At 39.1% G+C, this 19,211-nt stretch overlaps 1 protein-coding gene and 2 non-coding genes across 3 annotated transcripts; all 3 read left to right on the plus strand.

Moving 5' to 3' along the window:
- Window positions 1–1,674: 1,674 nt before the first annotated feature.
- Window positions 1,675–1,746, plus strand: Trnac-gca (transfer RNA cysteine (anticodon GCA)). The gene has a single exon. It is a non-coding gene; the product is annotated as a tRNA-Cys (tRNA).
- Window positions 1,747–2,811: 1,065 nt separating this feature from the next.
- Trnac-gca (transfer RNA cysteine (anticodon GCA)) lies at window positions 2,812–2,883 on the plus strand. The gene has a single exon. It is a non-coding gene; the product is annotated as a tRNA-Cys (tRNA).
- Window positions 2,884–3,454: 571 nt separating this feature from the next.
- On the plus strand, window positions 3,455–19,088 carry LOC139948032 (uncharacterized). Its single transcript, XM_071946021.1, has 12 exons — window positions 3,455–3,574; window positions 5,000–6,367; window positions 6,853–7,049; window positions 7,890–8,124; window positions 9,714–9,814; window positions 10,403–10,532; window positions 11,912–12,126; window positions 12,897–13,144; window positions 13,938–14,182; window positions 15,243–15,445; window positions 15,863–16,046; window positions 16,653–19,088. Exons 2-12 carry the CDS (start codon window positions 5,036–5,038, stop codon window positions 16,836–16,838), a joined length of 3,276 nt encoding a protein of 1,091 aa, XP_071802122.1. The 5' UTR covers window positions 3,455–3,574; window positions 5,000–5,035; the 3' UTR covers window positions 16,839–19,088.
- Window positions 19,089–19,211: the final 123 nt, after the last annotated feature.

The following is a 19,211-nucleotide window of genomic DNA, read 5'->3' on the forward strand; positions in this document are numbered from 1 at the left end:
ATAAATACAATCGTGAGTAAATCAGGAAGTTCCTCCAAAAAATAGTGTACCCATCAATCAGCCGTCGGAAGCTATCCCTTTGTAAAAAAAAAAAACCCAACCGACCAATGAAATTGCTCGTTTATTCAATGGGCGTGGTTTCGAAAAAAAAACTTTTGGAAAACACGAAGATTTGTGCAGACGACAAAAACGGACGACACTATAAAAACAATCTTTAGCAAATCGATAATATCCTCCAGAAAATAATATTGTATTCAATCAGCCGTCGGAAGCTGGTCCATGTAAAAAATAACCGACCAATGAAATTGCTCGTTAACACCTGTTGCAAAACACGAAGATCCGCGCAGACGACAATGAAACACATGTAGGTTTTGTACACAGGATGCCATTTCAGAACATTTTGCATGGACATTCCTCTAAGATAGGTGACAATGTTCATGACATTCTAGTTGGAATTATAACACCCTGGAAATGTGGTTACAGAGCGAGACTCCGGAAACGTGTAAAACTTACTCGCTGGTTTTGGATTAACATGATTTGCCGTGGTAGACCTACTCCACACATGAATGCCTTGTTTCGAAAAGAAGGTAAGACCATTGTTTTCTTGTCTGCTTCTATACAGCGAGGGTTATGCCCAAAACCTATAGACATCTTCTGTGTTCTAATTCCATAGCTATTCAACAAAGGCTCCATTTTAAATAACGGAGTGTCAAAACATTATTTACACTACGTTTTTCCTCAGTCAGTTACCCAAGTTAGAGGGGGTGGGGTGGCACCTTGAAACCTTTACCGTTTTTCATAATAGGGCGACAGTTGTGGGACCATGCACAAAATTAAAAATAAATTTGTTATTAGTAAGGTCTTATTCTAATCTAGAACCATGACTTAAGTTCGATTGAGCTCCCACGGGTCGACCCACTGCCGGCCTGTCTTGAGCTATTCGAACGAGCATCCATTATTTGGAGAGCCAACCCGGCGAAACTACTTTATGTCAATGGAATAATATTTCTCAATGTAAACTTTCGATGTTGGAATTGAATGAGTAAATCACAAGCCCACGTTGATGCAAAAGTACTTGTCCCGAATGCAAAATATTATGTCTATTAAATATTGAACTTTTAGTGAACATATTTGTCACACCAGTGACAATAAGGCAAGCAATAACTGAGGTCGTTCACACGCTGTACTAATTAAATTGGTCTAATATTTAGACCAGATCTGGTTAAACTCTTTTAAAGCCATTGGGCACTTTCTGAACAGAACGAAAATAAAAAGTTAGACCGGATCAGGTCAAAACCCCCAAACTTAGACGGGACGGTCTAAGTGGACGTGTTAACTCGTACTCCTCTGTCTATGGTGATTATAACTAGTATAACTACAACTGTTTTATAGAGCAAATTTAATCATAAAAGGGACGTTTTTGGTTTATTATCTAGATTTTGTTTAGGCAAATCTGATAACTTAGTTCAACCCCAAATTTATTAATTTACAATCAGTTTCTCTTGTGGTTTACATTGTTTGATAACTTATTATTAGTTTATTCCCACGTGACCGTCAGCCAACCAGATTAATACAGAAGCATATAAACTATAATATTGCGTACAGATTGCATCAGCCGTAACTTGAATGAGCTAGCTACAATTAGATAAAAATTACAATAAATTTGAGCAAGTTGGGGGTATAGCTCAGCGGTAGAGCAATCGACTGCATATCGACAGGTCCCTGGTTCAAATCCGGGTATCCCCTTCTATATTTTCCCCCCAAAAAAGTATTTTTGTTGATAACAAAATTGTATATGAAACGAAATGACACTATTTCTCACACAAGGACTTACTTTTCAAACTAAATCAGCTTTTTGGGTTGTGTAACTTCCTATTATTTTTTTGTGCGATCTGCAAAGCTCCGAACGGACGGATGACGGATCTAAGTTTGACTTGGACGTCGCGTCGACGCAATATGGCGATCGTGGCGCGTAGTGTGACGCTTTGCGGCTTTTTATTTTTTTTTTACTGGCAACTTCGTTTGCAGAGAGGGCGCCACGCACTCAACACGGATCGGAAAATGAACACGGTGGTGATACGGTGTTCACAGTTTCCCACTACGGCTAATGGGCTAATTGGCACCTGTTGGGATTTTCGGCACGGTATCGCTCCACCCGTCCGAGCTGGGTTTAGTTTGACCAGGATCGAGCGGCACCCGTGTTGAAAAGTTCACTGTAAAATGATCCCAGTGTGTACCCGGAAGAGGTCCGCAGAATGGGCGTGCCACACAAAGTGACTGTCTTCTTTTGTACACATGCCTACTGTGCATGTGTATGTACTTGAACATGTACCTGCTGCTATGTCTTGCCTTGCTCTATGGTTAGTGCCAAAGCGCAAAACAAACCATGCAAACTAAGCACAAACAAAACCCAATGAAACAAGGCTATGTCCACCATATGGATCATAGAAATAGACTTGTATTGGATTGTAACATAGAGCATGGAGGAATAAATTATAGAGTATATTTTTATAATAAAATAAGCATTGGCAAAGCTGAATTCTTATTCGAGATTTGAATTTCCTAGTAGCTGTACTTCATCAACGTACAAACTGCGTGGGTGTTATAATAACATGGTCTAAAACAGAGTTTCTGCACTCCATCAATTATTATTAACACATCAGCCTGAAGTGAAATTATAATTGATAACAGGTGGTCATGCGTGGCCGGCCGGCCCGCCAACCTTCAGCATTCAACACACAAACAAAGATTGCGTCAGCCGTCACTAGCTAGTGGTATATAATGTAAAATAAGCCAAGCTCTTCCATGCAGGGGGATATAGCTCAGTGGTAGAGCATTCGACTGCAGATCGAGAGGTCCCTGGTTCAAATCCGGGTGTCCCCTGGTTAACTTTTTCTTACTTATTTTAATAATTTAAGGGAATTATATGACCTGTGGAGGACCCGACAACTTGGCAAATAACTGAAATACATATAATATTTGTAAGCATTATGAGGGTTTAAAAAAAAAAAAAAATTTTTTAGTATTAATTAATTTGGATCTTTTGTGAGCAATTTTGGTTTTTATCCAATATTTGACATAATAAATGGACTCATGATAATTGCAGGATCGGCACACTGTGAAGTATGATGGGTAATGTGACTGCTAATGGCCTTGAATTATTTTAGTGGTGGGGAAGCTACCGCCCTCGTTCCGGAGCCTAAACAAGTTCTTCCATTCATACAACTTTTCCCTACACTTTTGTTGATCAATTGCAAGTTGTGTACCCTTGTTGCGGATCTTTCTATGGTATGATGGCTTTGTTTCGATAGGTCAGAAAGTTGAAGAAAACCACTGTCATAAACTATTTTTCATCAAAACGTGCGGACGAACGCGACCGATCGCTAAATAAACGCAAACGCCAGCTACGGATAATAATAAACAATAGACGACAGAGGGCGCGATCCATTGTTGCCCGGGGAATGATAAACATGGCGACTTCCGTACATCACTAAATTCTTCCGATTCTTCATTCGTCTTACGATACAAACGAATGCCGTAATATCTTAAGGAGTACGAGTTTCGCAAAAACTAGGTAAGTATTAACTACAATTTACAAAAATGTTCCATTAGAGCTTACTTTATTTCATTATGTATTGTTGTAGGAGATTGTGGGTGGTGTTGCGTTGCCGTTCCGTTGCGTTGGTTGGTTATCATGATGGTTATGCCTTATGGTATTTTGTTGGTAGTCGCAGTCTCTCTCCGTGCGCGGCCAGGTTGCACTGGGCTGGCCATGGCAAAGGAATTGTGGAAAAGTTTCCGTATGGCGCCACCACTTTTTCATTCGAAATAAAATAATATAGTATCTAATTTACCTGATTGATATATCCCTTTTTGTAAAAAAAGGGATACGGAAAGTTATCCATGGCAAAAACAGCCATCTCGAGAAATGACAATTTGTTAAAAGCAAATGCAGAGATAAGCTGCTAAAACGGGACGAAAGTGTAAACACTAAACAGGGGCCAAAAACTAAAAAGGGCATGTTATATTCACATCTTTCTTTTTAGTTAGAACTTCCTTATTCACTCCTATCCTAATTATTTTGTTTATTTGTTTGGATTTGAAAAAAAATGAAAAAACCTTGGAAATGCATAGGAATAGAACCCAGAGAATGTTGAGGTTGGCCACCCTCTGTGCTGTGTCGTCTATAGACGCAGCGTATCGATACCGCGTGATACGTGCGTTTGGCAAAATTATCATCGCGTGAGACGTGTGTATGGCAAAATGGCAAGATGTCAGCGCACATAGACCGTTTCTAGTGTGTTCATTGGTCAATGATGTTATCACTGTATGGCAAAATTGTATGGCAAAATATTTTGCCATGCACAGGTGAAGCGTAACAAAAATGGCGTTTGTGCGTTCATAAAAATTGTCTCACAACGAAACCGCACGCACATTGAGACACTCTGGGTTCTATTTCCATGTGCCCTCACATAAAAAGCGCCCTCAGTTTACCAAGAAACAAATTACAATTATACTATTTTATTTTTTGGGGCATTGCCTTGCCTTTCTTTCCTTGCCTTGCTTTATCATTAATGCTTGTCATATTTTGTAATGTGAATTTAACATTTTAAAACAAGTCATACTTTTGGTAGTTGTATTGAAATTTCTTAGCATGAACAAAAAATATGCATTTAAACATGAATACATTGCCTCTTCATTGAAAACGGAACTTTAAGTTCTAATCTAAGAATGTCTTATATTATAACCCTGTCCCTGCTGGGTGGTGTTCTAAAAAATAAAATAATACACTACCCCAATGTCCCGTGACAGTTGACACCCCTTCTTGACTAATGCACAGCACCAATATACACAATTCTCATGGCCGGGATCGTAGCTCAAATGAGCACCTGTGTTAACCTCCCGAGTTCGATTTCATATAAAATAGGCCTAGTTAAGTAGTTTTTCGTGAATTATTGTGAACCTTTTTAAACAAATTATTTTGACCCAACATCCACAGTGTGCCTTACTTCCGATGATGCCGCCTTAGTTAGTAATGGATGAAGAAAGAGAAAACACATCAGGAGGCAAAGAAGAAGCAACTGAGATGGAGACTAGTCAAAATGTGACTGGGATAGAGTCAGAGACTACCCCAGAAATGACTGGAAAAGAAACTAATCCAGAAGCTGCTCTGACTAACACTGACACTACACAAGATGAAACACTGGCATTAGCCTCATCAACCAGCCACAATAAAGACTCTAGTAAAGATTTAGTTACAGATTCTGATGTTAAAGAGGTTGAAGTTACAACATCTCCTTCCTTAGATTTGATTCCAACAAAAGACAGTAGCGGTAACATTCCGCCTCCAGAGAATGAAAAACAACAAAATATCCTTTCAGAGGAATTGAAAAGTACGAATCAAGATTCGTCAGCATTAATAGCAAACAGCCCAGGGGAAGGCGGAGAAGATGAGAAAGCAGAAAGGGGTGAAACCAAACCGGATTCAGCCAGCAGCTCAAATGGAGAGTCAAAACAACTCACTGAGATTTCTCCGCCCGATAGTAAAACAACCGTAGAATCGCTAAATGAAAAAGATGTAAAAACTTTGACGGTTACATCGAACGTTGAAGTGGATGTCGTTGATGAGTCTATAGCCCTAAAGACTGAAGTTGAGAGTGTTCTATATGAAGCCCAGCATGTCTTGCCTGATGAAACAGCCCAAGAGCAGACTCCTGGGGAAGTTGCTGACACACCTCCAAGTAGCAACATCAATGCAGTCATGTCTCCAGAAGTCTCAGTCGCTGAGAACGAAGAGATGGTGAGAGAAGACAGCAACATATCCTCTAAAACAGAGCCTACCCCATCAGCACGAACAGACTCTACAGTATCAGTGGACCGAAGATACAGCAGTGTGAGCAACGCAAGACAGACAAACAACACAACCCCAAGCAAACCGGGAACTCCCGAGACCGGTATATCGATCGCCACTAAGGGGGACCTTCCGTCCCGATTCACCACCCCGCATCCCCCAAGCCAACAGCTGCAGGAGAGACCGCTAACGCATGCCACCGTGAGCACGGAGTTTGGTTATGATGAGATGAAAGACTTCACCTCCCCTGATTATGAGTACACACAGACGCCGTTGTATTCGGTCAGGGGAGACTCCGGTGTGAGGCAGGACCGGAAGACCTTCAGTAGGGGGGAAAGTGTCAAGAGTGTGACCTTTGCTGATGACCTGACTGGAAGGATGAGTGCTAAGGAGTTGGGAGTAGAAGAAGAGGATGAGGGTACAAGTTCAGAAGAAGAGAGTGATACGGAGACTGCGCCAGAGAAAGGGACAGAAGCTGATGAAAAGTTGGCAATCAAAGATGTTGAAACAAAAGAAGTAAGTCAAATTCTTTATGGATAAAACTCTAACAGGATGAAATATGTAAAGATCAAGTGTACAAGTAGCCCCCCCCCCCCCTATGAAAAATGGATAACGTGTGTGCATTTAGGCCTATCGTTTTGGATTGTTGCATACAAAAGCTTAAAATCAACCAAAATGACAGAAAAGCGGTACCGCATTTGAACCTTTAGAACTATGGCATATTTTCACCATGCAAAGTTTCAAATCGTAATAATTCTTGTTTTTGTCCACTTCCTTGATTCATTTTTGTCTGGTTATGTCTGGTAATCTTTAACTCCATTCTTTATAACATCTTGTTCATGTATGATTCTACAGTGCAATTTAATTCAACCTCTCGATTTCTAAACTGTATGCTCCTTACGTTCTTATTTGTAGGAAATAAACAACTAATCATAATAATAATATAATAATAATAATAATAATAACAATAACAATAATAATAATGTTCTTTTTAATTTAAGCAACAAGGGGAAGACAAAGATGACCTTTTCCCTACAGCAGTCAGCGAGGAGAAGATTGAGGAGGCCAAACAGAAGAGGAAAGAGAGAGCAGAAGGTGACGCGGCTCGAAGAGAGAATCTTTTTGGAATTTTCGGTCAGCCTCGGCTCGACAAAAGACGGAGCATGGAAGAGGTTGTGGGAAGCAAGGCCAGAGAACAGTAAGAAAATTATTCAAGTTTCACCCAGGGGTATAAATGGGTACCTGCGAGGGTAGAGGTTGATATTGTGAATGAAAAGCTTTCGGAGCGCCACGGCAGCTCGGGGCTGTATACTCCCTAATGGGAGCTGAGAAAGATTAAAGGGATGTTTATTGGCCCAATGACCAGGGGACTAATGTACAGCGCATTGATACAGTTCATTGTGAAATGCGCTATATAAGAACTTGTTATTATTATTATTATTATTCTAAACCCTCCATATGTTGGTGCCTTCCTGAGGTTTCATGCATTTTCTGAAGCTTATTTGTAGATTGAATGTACAGTTTTAAAAGCTTAAGCCAAGGTCATTATAAAATGCAGTGTATTAAATATAAATTCAAAAAATAGTTTATGGCCTGACGTTTGAATTCAATATGAATTCAATCTTTTGACTGTGAGTGTGAAGTCTGTTAAGATTGCTTATAATTAAAATTGACTAAGTGTTTTTAAAGCAGTATTACAACTTCTATGATGCATACATTTTTTGCTACATTGAGTTGAGATACAAGTATTACCCTCATAAATCAGCTTTTTATTAATAATAATATTAATAATAATAATGATAATATTAAATAATAAACTTTAATTTTGAAGCACACATTTCCAGTGCATGCTTCTGGCGCTTTACAAATATACAAATAAATTAGAAAAAAGGTGATCCAAGCAATTTACAATACTATTCTTAAAAATTAAACTAGCAATAAGTAAAAAATAAGATAGACAAAAGGCGTCAGACAAAAGATAAATATGAAATTATATGTCCTGCATTCTCATCATATGCTCCGTTACATCTCCATCTAGCTTTGACAAAGGATGTGTCCTCTTATCCAATCTGGAGAATAGTCAAGCCATAGTGTGCTTTGATAAAGCCATCAACCTCTGTCCTAAGGAAGTCAGATACTATCTAATGCGTGGTGAAGCCTACCTACAGATGTGTGACTTTCAGTCGGCCATTTTGAATATGAAGAAGGCGTGCGTGTTGGACCCTAACAACGATGCTTTCTACATTCGTTTGGCATTTGTCTACTATTTTCAGGTAAATTGGTGTTTCATTTCTTTTAGAAATAGGCAGTTGTTCAGTTGTGATTGTAAAGAAAACCAGAAAATTGTGTTTATAATCAGGCCTGATGCTTTATTCTGGAGCTTGCCTCCATGCCCCTGGTCATTGCCTTGGTGCCCCTTGAAATGTTCCAATGTTTTCCTCATAGCAATGCCCTTTCCTAAGGAAAAACTGTTTTGCCCTTGAAAGAACAAAATACTTATCAGTCCAAGGAGATATTAAAAACGTATGGCTAGTCCTTAGTAAGGACGAGTAACTCGAGATAAGACTAGTCTTAAAGGAACACGTTGCCTTGGATTGGTCGAGTTGGTCTTTGAAAAGCGTTTGTAACCGTTTTTTATAAAATGCATATGGGTAGAAAGATGTTGTAAAAGTAGAATACAATGATCCACACAAACATGCCTCAAAATTGCGTGGTTTTCCTTTTACCTTGTCGACTAACACGTCGGCCATTTATGGGGGTCAAAATTTTGACTCCCATAAATGGCCGACCATGTTAGTTCGCACAGTAGAAGGAAAACCACGCAATTTCGAGGCAAACTTGTGTGGATCATTGTATTCTACTTTTAAAACATCTTTCCAACCATATGCATTTTATAAAAAAACGGTTACAAACGCTTTTGTTTTGACCAACTCGTCCGATCCAAGGCAACGTGTTCCTTTAACTCTTAGTGAAATCATAGGGTAAAGACAGATGTGAAATCCACCCCTGGAGATTTATCAAATGAATACAGCATGTCATGTCATGGCCGAGCCGTTTGGTGCATTTGACTCAAGTTCTGGTTGCTGAGTCAATAGGGTGTGGGTTCGAATCCTGGTCATGACACTTGTGTCCTTGAGCAAGACTCTTAACTATAGTTTTTTCTCATCAATCAGAGGTGAATAGGTACCTGTTAGGGTATAGATGGCTCCTGTGATTGATTTAGTGCTGAGTGCGCTATATACTTGGCAGCACAGGCTATATACTCGCCAGAAAACTGAAATGGTTTAAAGGCAGTGGATACTATTGGTAATTGTCAAAGACTAGTCTTCTCACTTGGTGTATCTCAACATATGCATAAAATAATAAAAATGTGAAAATTTGAGCTCAGTCGGTCATCGAACTTGCGAGATAATAATGAAAGGAATAAAACACCCATGTCACATGAAGTTGTATGTGTTTAAATGGTTGATTTCGAGACCTCAAGTTCTAAATCTGAGGTCTCAAAATCAAATTCGTGGAAAATTACTTCTTTCTCGGAAACTATCGCACTTCAGGGGGAGCCGTTTCTCAAAATTTTGTGTACCATCAACCTCTCCCCATTACTCGTCACCAAGAAAGGTTTTATGCTAATAATTATTTTGAGTAATTACCATTAGTGTCCACTGCCTGTAAGCGCAATGACAATTCTTTGGAGTTGTGCTCTATATATAAAAGTCGATATAATAAATATTACCAATATTACCAATATATACATGTACCAAAAACTATGGTCTGAAAGAATAGCACAGCTCTGTGAGAAGAAGTCAACAAAAAAATAAACTTGTTGATCATAATGTGTAAATGTTTAATTTCCGCTTTACAGGGGCAGACATTATTTGACCAGTGTCTGTTTGCAGAGGCACTGGAATCTTTCTCAAGGGCCTCAGAGATGAGACCAGAGGTGATTGGTTACCATACAAGAAGGTAAGTAACAAAACCTGCCGTATGTAAAAGTGGGAACCAGCTAGTTTAGTCCGGTTTTGACCAGATTAAACCGGTTTGGTCCAATTCACGAAAGTTTCTTGTTAGTTTATTTGTTTTTGTTGTAACAAACTAAATAAAACGGCCATTAATCAGTATTTATTAGATTGTTATTGTTTGTGTACAAAGTTAAACTATACAGATATGTAAAGTAACTGTTGCATAAGTGACCTTAAAAACCCCCAAAATATTATATACAAAAATCAGCGCTGGACGTTATCTTGATAATATTGTCATGATCCGATATTGAAGACAATACTGATGATTGTTTTGAAAATATCAAGATAGCGTGACAACAGCAACATCGTTTTTGTAGATGATATCGCCTGTTTGCTGAAAAATAATCATTAGACCACCTTCATTACAGTCTTTAAAATCGTCTGCACAGGGTTTCTAAATAGCGTTAGCCATTAATTGGCGACATGCTCAAATTAGCAGAAAACACCCGTTTTATTTTGGTTTGGGTGCTGCGAAACCGATACTTTATAATCCTTGCTTGGGAATTTGTTTTCCTATTTGTTCTTCTAACAGTGTGGCATGTTTAGCAGCCCTGCAAAGGCATGGAGAGTGCTTAGCCTTGGTGAACAAGCGACTAGAAGTCGAGCAGCATAATCCTGACTTGTATATCATGCGGGCTCGTCTGCATGAACTCTTCAGAAATGTAAGTCCAAAATGCTCAAATTGTATTTACTTCTTCTAAAGGGCTAAAAGTTTGAGGGGGGGGGGATCCACACGCCTGCAGAACTAAGATTTTATTTACAAGACCAGGGGTCGATTTCACAAAGAGTTAGGACTAGTCCGAGGAGATATACAAATTGTATGGATAGTTCTAAGTTAGGGCGAGTAACTGGTTTTAACTCGAGATAAGACTAGTCCTAACTCTTTGTGAAACCCACCCCAGAATAAAAAAGAAAAGAGACTAGATTTAGAGTTCTAGTAGTACCGAGTTTTAAATCATCTAAACAAGAACAAGACAATGAGAGAAGATTTATTTCTTCTGTTTTGCGGGTGATGCTAGCAGGATTGAAAGATGTTTGTGTGACTCAAACTCAACATTTGAACGTCTTTCAATTTTGAGACAAAGATGTTGAACTGAAAAAAACCCAAGACCGTCCGATGTATTATGCTTTGTAATGCAGAGCATTTGGTTGGCTCCAGTTTGCCTGGAAAATTTGTAACGATAATTGGTTCTTATAGTGCGCTTATCCTAACAGCTATACCATGGTGCTTTACAACATTATCCCTATTTATCGGGCTCACTTTCAGACCATTCCTCTATGTTTCTCCATTCCATGGTGAGCATAAGCTGCTTAAATGAGCACTAATCGGTTAATCCAACAACAAAAACTGTCTCAGCCCTCTCAAGCTCCCATTTATACTCCTTGGTGAAGAGAAGCAATTATGGTTGGTTAACTTGTTAACTTGTTAACTGAGTGGAGCTTTGAATGTAATCTTCATGTTCCACACTCATCGCTGTTTTTCAAACGCCAAGCCATCTCTTTGGAACAGCGTCCCATTTCAACTCAGAAAAGCAGATACTTGTTCCAAATCCAAAATTCATCTCAACACATATCTATTTCGGAAACAATAGCCTTCAAACTTTTGGTTGTCTTGTGTCATTGTGTATTAGCAGAGTTCTTGTTTTTTGTGCCAGGAGTGTCATCATTGACAGACTTGGCGCACTAAAAATGTTCATCATTATTATTTATAATAGATGTTAAATTTGCAGTGGGTAAAGAATATTAATTTTGGTTTTTACCCATACACCGATGTGTGTTAGCACTGTATACTTAGTACTTTCCTGAGTCCTGTGCAAAAAAATATTACAGGCATGTAGATTTGAACAGTTGTTGGTAAGACACTGCTGTAGAATTGCAAGGGTCGTGGGTTTGAATCCCACCCAAGTAGTATGCCTGTGATATTGTTTTCACAGGACTCGGCAAAGTACTGAGTATACAGTGTTTCCACACATCGGTGTGTGGGTAAAAACAAACAAATTAATACTATTATTTATTTTATTACACCCCGTTCCTTCCCCAGACGTCCCTCTGCTACTATGACTTAAAGGATGCTATTGCCTTGGACCCAGACAGGGAAGAGGCTCAGAACCTCATGGTTGCCCTAGAAGCCAAAGCAGCTGAAAGCCGTGATCATGCTGTGCGCTTGCAGCTACAGGGCAAGCTCAAGGAAGCCATGAATAAGATCACGGCTGCGGTGGAGACTAACCCAGCAGTAGCTGACTATCATCTCTTAAGGTGAATTTATTACACACCATTATTAAATCAAAGATTTTAAAGGCACTGGACACTATTGGTATTTACTCAAAATGGTTGTTACAATAAAAACTTACTTTGTAATGAGCAATGGAGAGCTGTTGATAGTATAAAACATTGAGAGAAATGACTCCCTCTGAAGTAATGTAGTTTTTGAGAAAGAAGTTATTTCTCACTAAAATATTTGAATTGAATTTGAGATCTCAGCTGAGGTCTCGAATTCAAGCATCTGAGAGCAAACAACTTGTGTGACAAGGTTATTTTTTCTTCCATTATTCTCTTGCAACTTCGACGACCAATTCGAGAATACTGGTCTTTGACAATTACCATTGGTGTCCAGTGCCTTTAAAGCCATTATACACTTTCGGAACAAAAAACCCCCAAAAAAGTTCAAAGATTTATAAATAACTTACAGGGTTTACAGAAGGTCATGGTGAAAGACTTCACTTGAAATATTGTTCCATGAAATGCTTTACTTTTTGAGAAAACACTAAAACAATTATCAATTGTCGTTATCGAGAATTACGGATTTATTTTAAACGTATGTCATGACACGGCGAAACGTGCGGAAACAAAGGTGGGTTTTCCCGTTGTTTTCTCCCGACTCGGATGACCGAATGAGCCTAAATTTTTACAGGTTTGTTATTTTATATATAAATTGTGGTACACGAAGTGTGGGCTTTTTGACAATACTGTTTACCAAAAGTGTCCAATGGCTTTAAATGTGTATGAATCGTTTTTCTTTAACACAGGGGTGCCCTTCATCGCCGACTCCATGATTACAATGCAGCTATCGATGATTTCCTATTGGCTCTTGATAAGACAGACCACAACGAGCAGAACCGCATCTACATGGAGGCACAGCGGCAACTACTGCTCACCTATAACGACTTTGCTGTGGAGTGCTTCCTGGGTGCATACTTTGAAGAGGCAATCATCCTCCTGAATAAGGCCATCAAGGGGGAGAAGAGAGAGAAAGGACTGTATGTCAACAGAGGAGGTATGTCAGGGTTCTATAAAGGGGGAGTTGTGACGTGTTGTCACCAAGCAATTCCAAGCTCTGGTGTTGGGTGCGTTCGATTAGCTTCCCTGGGTTGACCCTGGTCTACCCCTGGTATGTTTGAATAGCTTTGACGTCATTCCGGGGGCTCACCCGGGTCAGCCCCAAGTGCCCTGCTTGTAGAGAGGGTCACTTGGGGGCTGGCCCCAGGTGCATGACGTTCCCACAAGAGGGTGAGTGATTGTTCGATAAGCTCTTGTCAGGGGCTCACTCCAGTGAGCACCGCGGGGTCGACACAGGGAAGCTAATCGAACGCACCCATTGTCAGCAGCAGAGTGGAGGTTTGAAACCTGGTCTTGACACTTGTGTCCTTGAGCAAGGCACTTAGCCATAATTGCTTTAAAAAATAATGAAAAAATATGTAGGATTCAAACTACTTCACTAGCTATCGGGTAATCTTTGTAGTCTAAGTGGTAAGACATCTGCTCTAGATTGGTAAAGGTTGTGGGTTCGAATCCCACCCGCGTAATATGCATGTGATAATTTTTACAGAACTAGGGGGGGAAGTATACAGTGCTTACATATCACAGTGTATGGTTAAAACCAAATAATATTCATAATTGCTTTTGAAAAGTTGGGGAAGGTAGTGCATTCTGCTCTACAGGCTAGGCTCCTAGTGGATGATACACAAGCCTACACCCTTATGGACGGTGAAGGGATAATCCTGTCCATTGACTTGTCCAGTCATAAGGTTTTTTTTTTAAAGGTTTTATATCTTTTGTCATCCACAAAGATTGCTTCTTCCGTTTGAACGAGCTTCACTTTGCCCTGGCTGACTACCACCAAGCCCTGGAGTTGGATCATGCAGACTGGACCATTCGGTCTCGGATCGCATCCATCCACAGCGAGTTTGGTCTGATGGACTATGAGGAACACAGCTACAAAGAGGCTGAAGCACGGTTTACTGTAGCCATTCAGCACAACCCTCGGGTAGGGTCGTACTTCATCTACCGCTCTAAAGTGCGCTTTATGCTGGAGGTAAGGACACCTGGGCCCAATTTCATAAAGCTTGTAAGCATGAAAACTTAATAAGCACAGACAAATCTTGCTAAGCAAAAACTGGTTACCAGCCAACAGTCCATAAAGTTTCCACTATTGCATCTGGTGCCCCACTCATTTTTTTTGCTTAGCAATGAAATTTGCCAAGCAGTTGATTCTGCTTAACAGCTTGGGCCCAATTTCATGGCTCAGCTTACAGTAAGCAAAGAATCAACACTTACGAAAGCAGGGAATTACACGCTCGAGCGTATTTCAAAGGTTAGCAGGGAAATTTTGCTTGTGGGCGTGTGTACTCCATGTTACTAGGCATTTCTCCGCTTACACAGTAAGCGCAGAAATTCAGCGCTAGAACAATAGTAAGCGGGAGTGTTGATCGCGAGAGCAGAATTTAGCATTCAGCAGAGCAATAAGATTGTTGCTTCAGAAAAAGTTGAATGTGAAAGTAGCAATTCCATTTTGGGGGGAGAGTTATTTTAAAGCCGACAAGTCAACAATGGCTTGAATTGTGATGGTTGGGAGATTTATTGGCAAAAGGGGCGGAATAGATGGAGGGCTGTCTCACCTGTGGACATGGGATGAGTATTGATACTTTGAACAGTGCGTTTTTTGGGGGCAAGGAAACCATAAATTCTTCCCTTGGGGAAAGGTCTAGGGACCCCATGAAAGGAGGTCATAAATGGCTTCCCTCCTTTTACCAATACAAAAGAATACCCAAGGGCAATGTAATACTCATTTAATTATCTGCCTGGTCAAAAATGCTTTTATGGCTTCTTCATAAATTAATCTTCTGGCTATGTATTATTTGAAAATGTCCATAAATTATGGAACTAAATGTGGGTTTTGAATTTTTAAGTTTAAGCGATTTTAAGAGGTTTTTCATGTTTTGTTTTTTTAGTCAATCTTTCATGAACCTCCTCATTTGAAAAGTTGATAAAACCAATCTTAATGACAGTCAAACTTAATGTACTCAACTTTTGAGAGATAAAAAAACCCAGCCCAGATTAAAGTCTCAGTTTGTTTTGGTACTTTCCTGTTGCAGAACCAAGCTGGTGCCAGACATGATCTTCTGGTGACCCTCCATCTTGAGCCAAACAATGAGGAGATCCTGACACTCATGCCTCGCCTCTTCCCTGGTAAATCCATCACGGATATAATGAGGAGTAAGTCTGGCCGTGCAGCCAAAGCTGAAGTAGAGAACGCTGTGGTGACTGCCTCCCCAGTCCGTCTTCCAGCCTTAAATGGGTAAGACACTTTTCATTTGTGTGGCATCACTAAGCGGGGGGTTTGTTGATTTGTGTTGCAATAGATAACTTTTTAGTAATAAACATTTTTCATTGAAATTTCATTAACTCGATGAGGTTATGAAATTGTATAAAACTTTTGTGTAACATTTGCTCTTATTTTTAAAAGCATTCTTACAATAGACTCAGTTATTTTGTATGACACGTTGAGTGCGAAAAGCGTTTTTTTTAAAGGTTTACATTTTTTAAATTTTTTTTTCCTCAACAAAATTATGTCAAACAGTTTATCATTTGAAGTAACATGTTCTTCTCGTGTCCGGAAAAAGTTGTTTGTTACATTTGTAAAATTTTAGTGTTATCATATCCTGAATGACTTGTTTGCAGCTCTTATTTACTTTTTGAAATCTTGTTTCCACAGGGATGCAACAAACAAGGAGGCACAGCCAAATAATACATCACCACAAGCCACTAGTCAGGCTGGAGCTAAACATGTTAGTTTTGCATCAGCAGCTGCTACTCCCTCTGGTTCTGTAATGCCAGACCTTAAGGAATGTATGAATGAGATAGGCTTCAATACTGTACTGGCCAAGAAGAAGAAAAAGGTAAAAATCTTTGTAGGTGTTTTGGGGTGTTTTTGTTTGTTTGTTTGTTTGTTTGTTTGTTTGTTTGTTTGTTTGTTTGTTTGTTTGTTTGTTTGTTTGTTTGTTTGTTTGTTTGTTTGTTTGTTTGTTTGTTTGATTGATTGTTTAGATGATCTTCCCATTAAGGGAACTAAACCTCCAACAAGGGGATATAAACACCGAGCTAGCCACAACCAATCTCTCTCATACAAACATATAGCGTCTATGATTGTGAATTGCACAAATCAGTAAGTTGTGATTCAGTCACTTATAATAAACAACATTACTATGATTGAGAAACGAAAGTTCGGTGTGTTAGATTTGATTTCAGATTATCAAATTAACTTTATTTTTACATATTGTCACATAAAATTATCTCATAAAAGTTGCGCTAAATTTTGTAAAGTCTATTTCAAGTTTCATGAAGCTTCCCATCTGATACAATCTTGTAGCTCTTTTTTTTAAATTCAGCAACACCTTTCATTTTCTTTTTTTTTTAATATGAAACGGTTCAGTAGCTGTTTTCAGAAATAGAGGTTTTAGGTTGCACACATTTAAATTTGATTGTTTCTAATTCCCATCCTACAGGTCTCCAACCATGTTAAGAGTCTTCTTCACGACAGGCAAACTCTTTGGACCGACGCACCTAAGCTTGCCCCTCAGCCCCCACCCCGCCCCTATGCCATCCGGGGTGGGGCTCTAAACAAAAACCAGTCCAACATAGACACATCTATGGGCTGGAGGTCATTCAGTATGGGCGTCGGCCTGAAGTAATCCATCCTTGTTTCTACAGTTTGAGGTCATTCAGTATGGGCGTCGGTCTGAAGTAATCCATCTTTGTTTCTACAGTCTGTCATCTTTGACGTAAATTCCTCTAGGAACCCACGCCTACCTTAAATGTGCTCTGATCACTGCCACGCCCACGCCCAGTTTAAAGTAAAATCACTGCATAACTGCCATCATAACTTCAACCCCACCCAGCAAAATTAAAAAATTACTCCTGCAATGGGTTTCTACATGCATACCAGATTAATGGAAACCATGAAGGCCACACCCACATGCCACGCCCACCATCATTGATGTGACGGCCAAACTCACGCCTTCCTCATGTCCTCTGATCACCACCACGCCCACGCCCAGTTTAGGGTAAAATCACTGCATAACTGCCATCATAACGTCAACCTCGCCAAGCAAGATTCTTAAAGTACTCCTGCAATGGGTGTCTACATGCATACCAGACTAGTGGAAACCATGAAGGCCACACCCACATGCCACGCCCACCATAATTGATGGGATAGTGTTCACCGTTGTCTGGCCAGTAATCCATGTAGGCACTCCAGAACATATATGACGGGTAATGCATGGATACCATGTAAGTACACTTCCTAAATTTGTTGTTGAATTCCATTATTGGTGGCACGTGAGTGATAAAATTTGTGATTGGCAATTAGAAGTCATCAAGAAAGGTTAAGGAAAGCAATAAAGTTGAACTTCATCAACTTCGGAACTTTTTTTGATCCATCTGTTGACAAATGTTTACCCTTGAGGGTTCGGGAAATAATTGGCTTGTTATGATACGTTTCTTCGTTGTACCCATGATTTTTGATTCTAAGTAAATCTCCAAGTAAATCCAATTGTCTCCAAGTAAATCTACTTGGAGAAAAAGTATTCAAAGACGATTAAACCATGATGTTGTCAGGCCCAAATATAAACCGGAAAAGTATTATTTTGATAAAAAGATGCTTCTAGAGTAATTCTGTCCAATTAAAACAAATACACCGTGTGTTTGAGTTTTTCAAATGAAGAAATATTTTCACTAGTCTTTTTAAAAAATGTTGTAAAATATATTTTGCAACATAAAATCTTCAAATCTGAAAACAAAGTGAAAAGAGGGAACACGAAAGTCACTTACTATTTAAGATAACATCTTTGATGTTTGTTATGTTTTATTCCTATTATTATTTAAAGTATTGAAATTTAAAAGTTTTGAAAAGTCTTTGCAAGTGACTTACACCAAATAACCAAACTTATTATTTCCAAGAATACATTAAAAATATTGCACAAAAGTTGAATAATATTGTAAATAATATAATGGTTTTACAGAGAAATATACCAAGTCGAAATGTAAATAAAATGTTAAATATAATTTGGCTAAATAAACGTTAAAATGTTGTTTTAAAACTGAAGTCATGATTGTCTCGTCTTGTTAGTTCTGCATAAATAATTCTCATTAATTCTTCAGGTCACCTGATCAGATCATGAGACTAATCAGGTGACCAGTCACTTGCACTTGCTAAGTTCATCCAATGTTTAAAAAGCATTGAAGTGTCGTGGCCGAGCCGATAAGAACACCTGACTCAAGTTCTGGTGTTTCTGATCAGCAGAGTGTGGGTTCAAGTCCTGATCGTGACAATTGTGTCGTTAAGCAAGACACTTAACAATCATTGCGTGGTCCTTCAGACGAGACGAGACGTAAAGCTTTAGGTCCTGTGTGTTGTGTTATGCACGTAAAAGAAGCCAGTGCACTAATATATTAGGGGTTCACCTCGGTGTTCCTGGTTTGATTGGCAGTATATTATGCCATAGCATCGTGTAAACCGTTACATGGTGCTATGTAAAAGAATAGGTCTCATACTTTAAAATGTAGCTGCTCATACCTTGCAAGAAAACATACTGAGCGCTTTGATATGTCCATCAAGCACTATAGGCTATAAGACTCAAGTATTGTTATTATTATTATCTTGTTATAAAAGACCTTTCCATTGTTAATGGAAACAGACCGTGGTGGTTGCCATGGGCGGCTGAATGTTATAGCTAAACATTCAATGGTGTAAAGATGTGACAAAATTCAACATTTCTGCTGACTTATAATTACAAAAATTACATCCCATGATTGTTTAACTTCGTTCAGCAGTATTTTTGAATATTTTGTGTAACATTGTTACAAACTGTGTTATAGTGACGACTTTCCAGACTATTTTACTCTATTTTCCTTTCCACAAAGTTTAGCCAACCTTTTTTTTTTTAAACAGGTCACCCGAATGTTTCCCGATTTAATGTACCCTTGAACTATTTCTATTCTGTGCCAAAACAAGAATCCATTATTACAGGTATCCTCAGTGATGAAAAACAATTTCATTTTTTATT

Source organism: Asterias amurensis, chromosome 15, assembly GCF_032118995.1.
Source record: "Asterias amurensis chromosome 15, ASM3211899v1".
Lineage (NCBI taxonomy): Eukaryota > Metazoa > Echinodermata > Asteroidea > Forcipulatida > Asteriidae > Asterias > Asterias amurensis.

Coding starts and splice junctions, on each gene's coding strand:
- LOC139948032 (XM_071946021.1), top strand. CDS start 5,036: ATGGATGAAGAAAGAGAAAACACATCAGGAGGCAAAGAAGAAGCAACT. Junction 9,815..10,402: donor ATTGGTTACCATACAAGAAG/GTAAGTAACAAA, acceptor TTCTTCTAACAG/TGTGGCATGTTTAGCAGCCC. Junction 16,047..16,652: donor TGGCCAAGAAGAAGAAAAAG/GTAAAAATCTTT, acceptor CCCATCCTACAG/GTCTCCAACCATGTTAAGAG.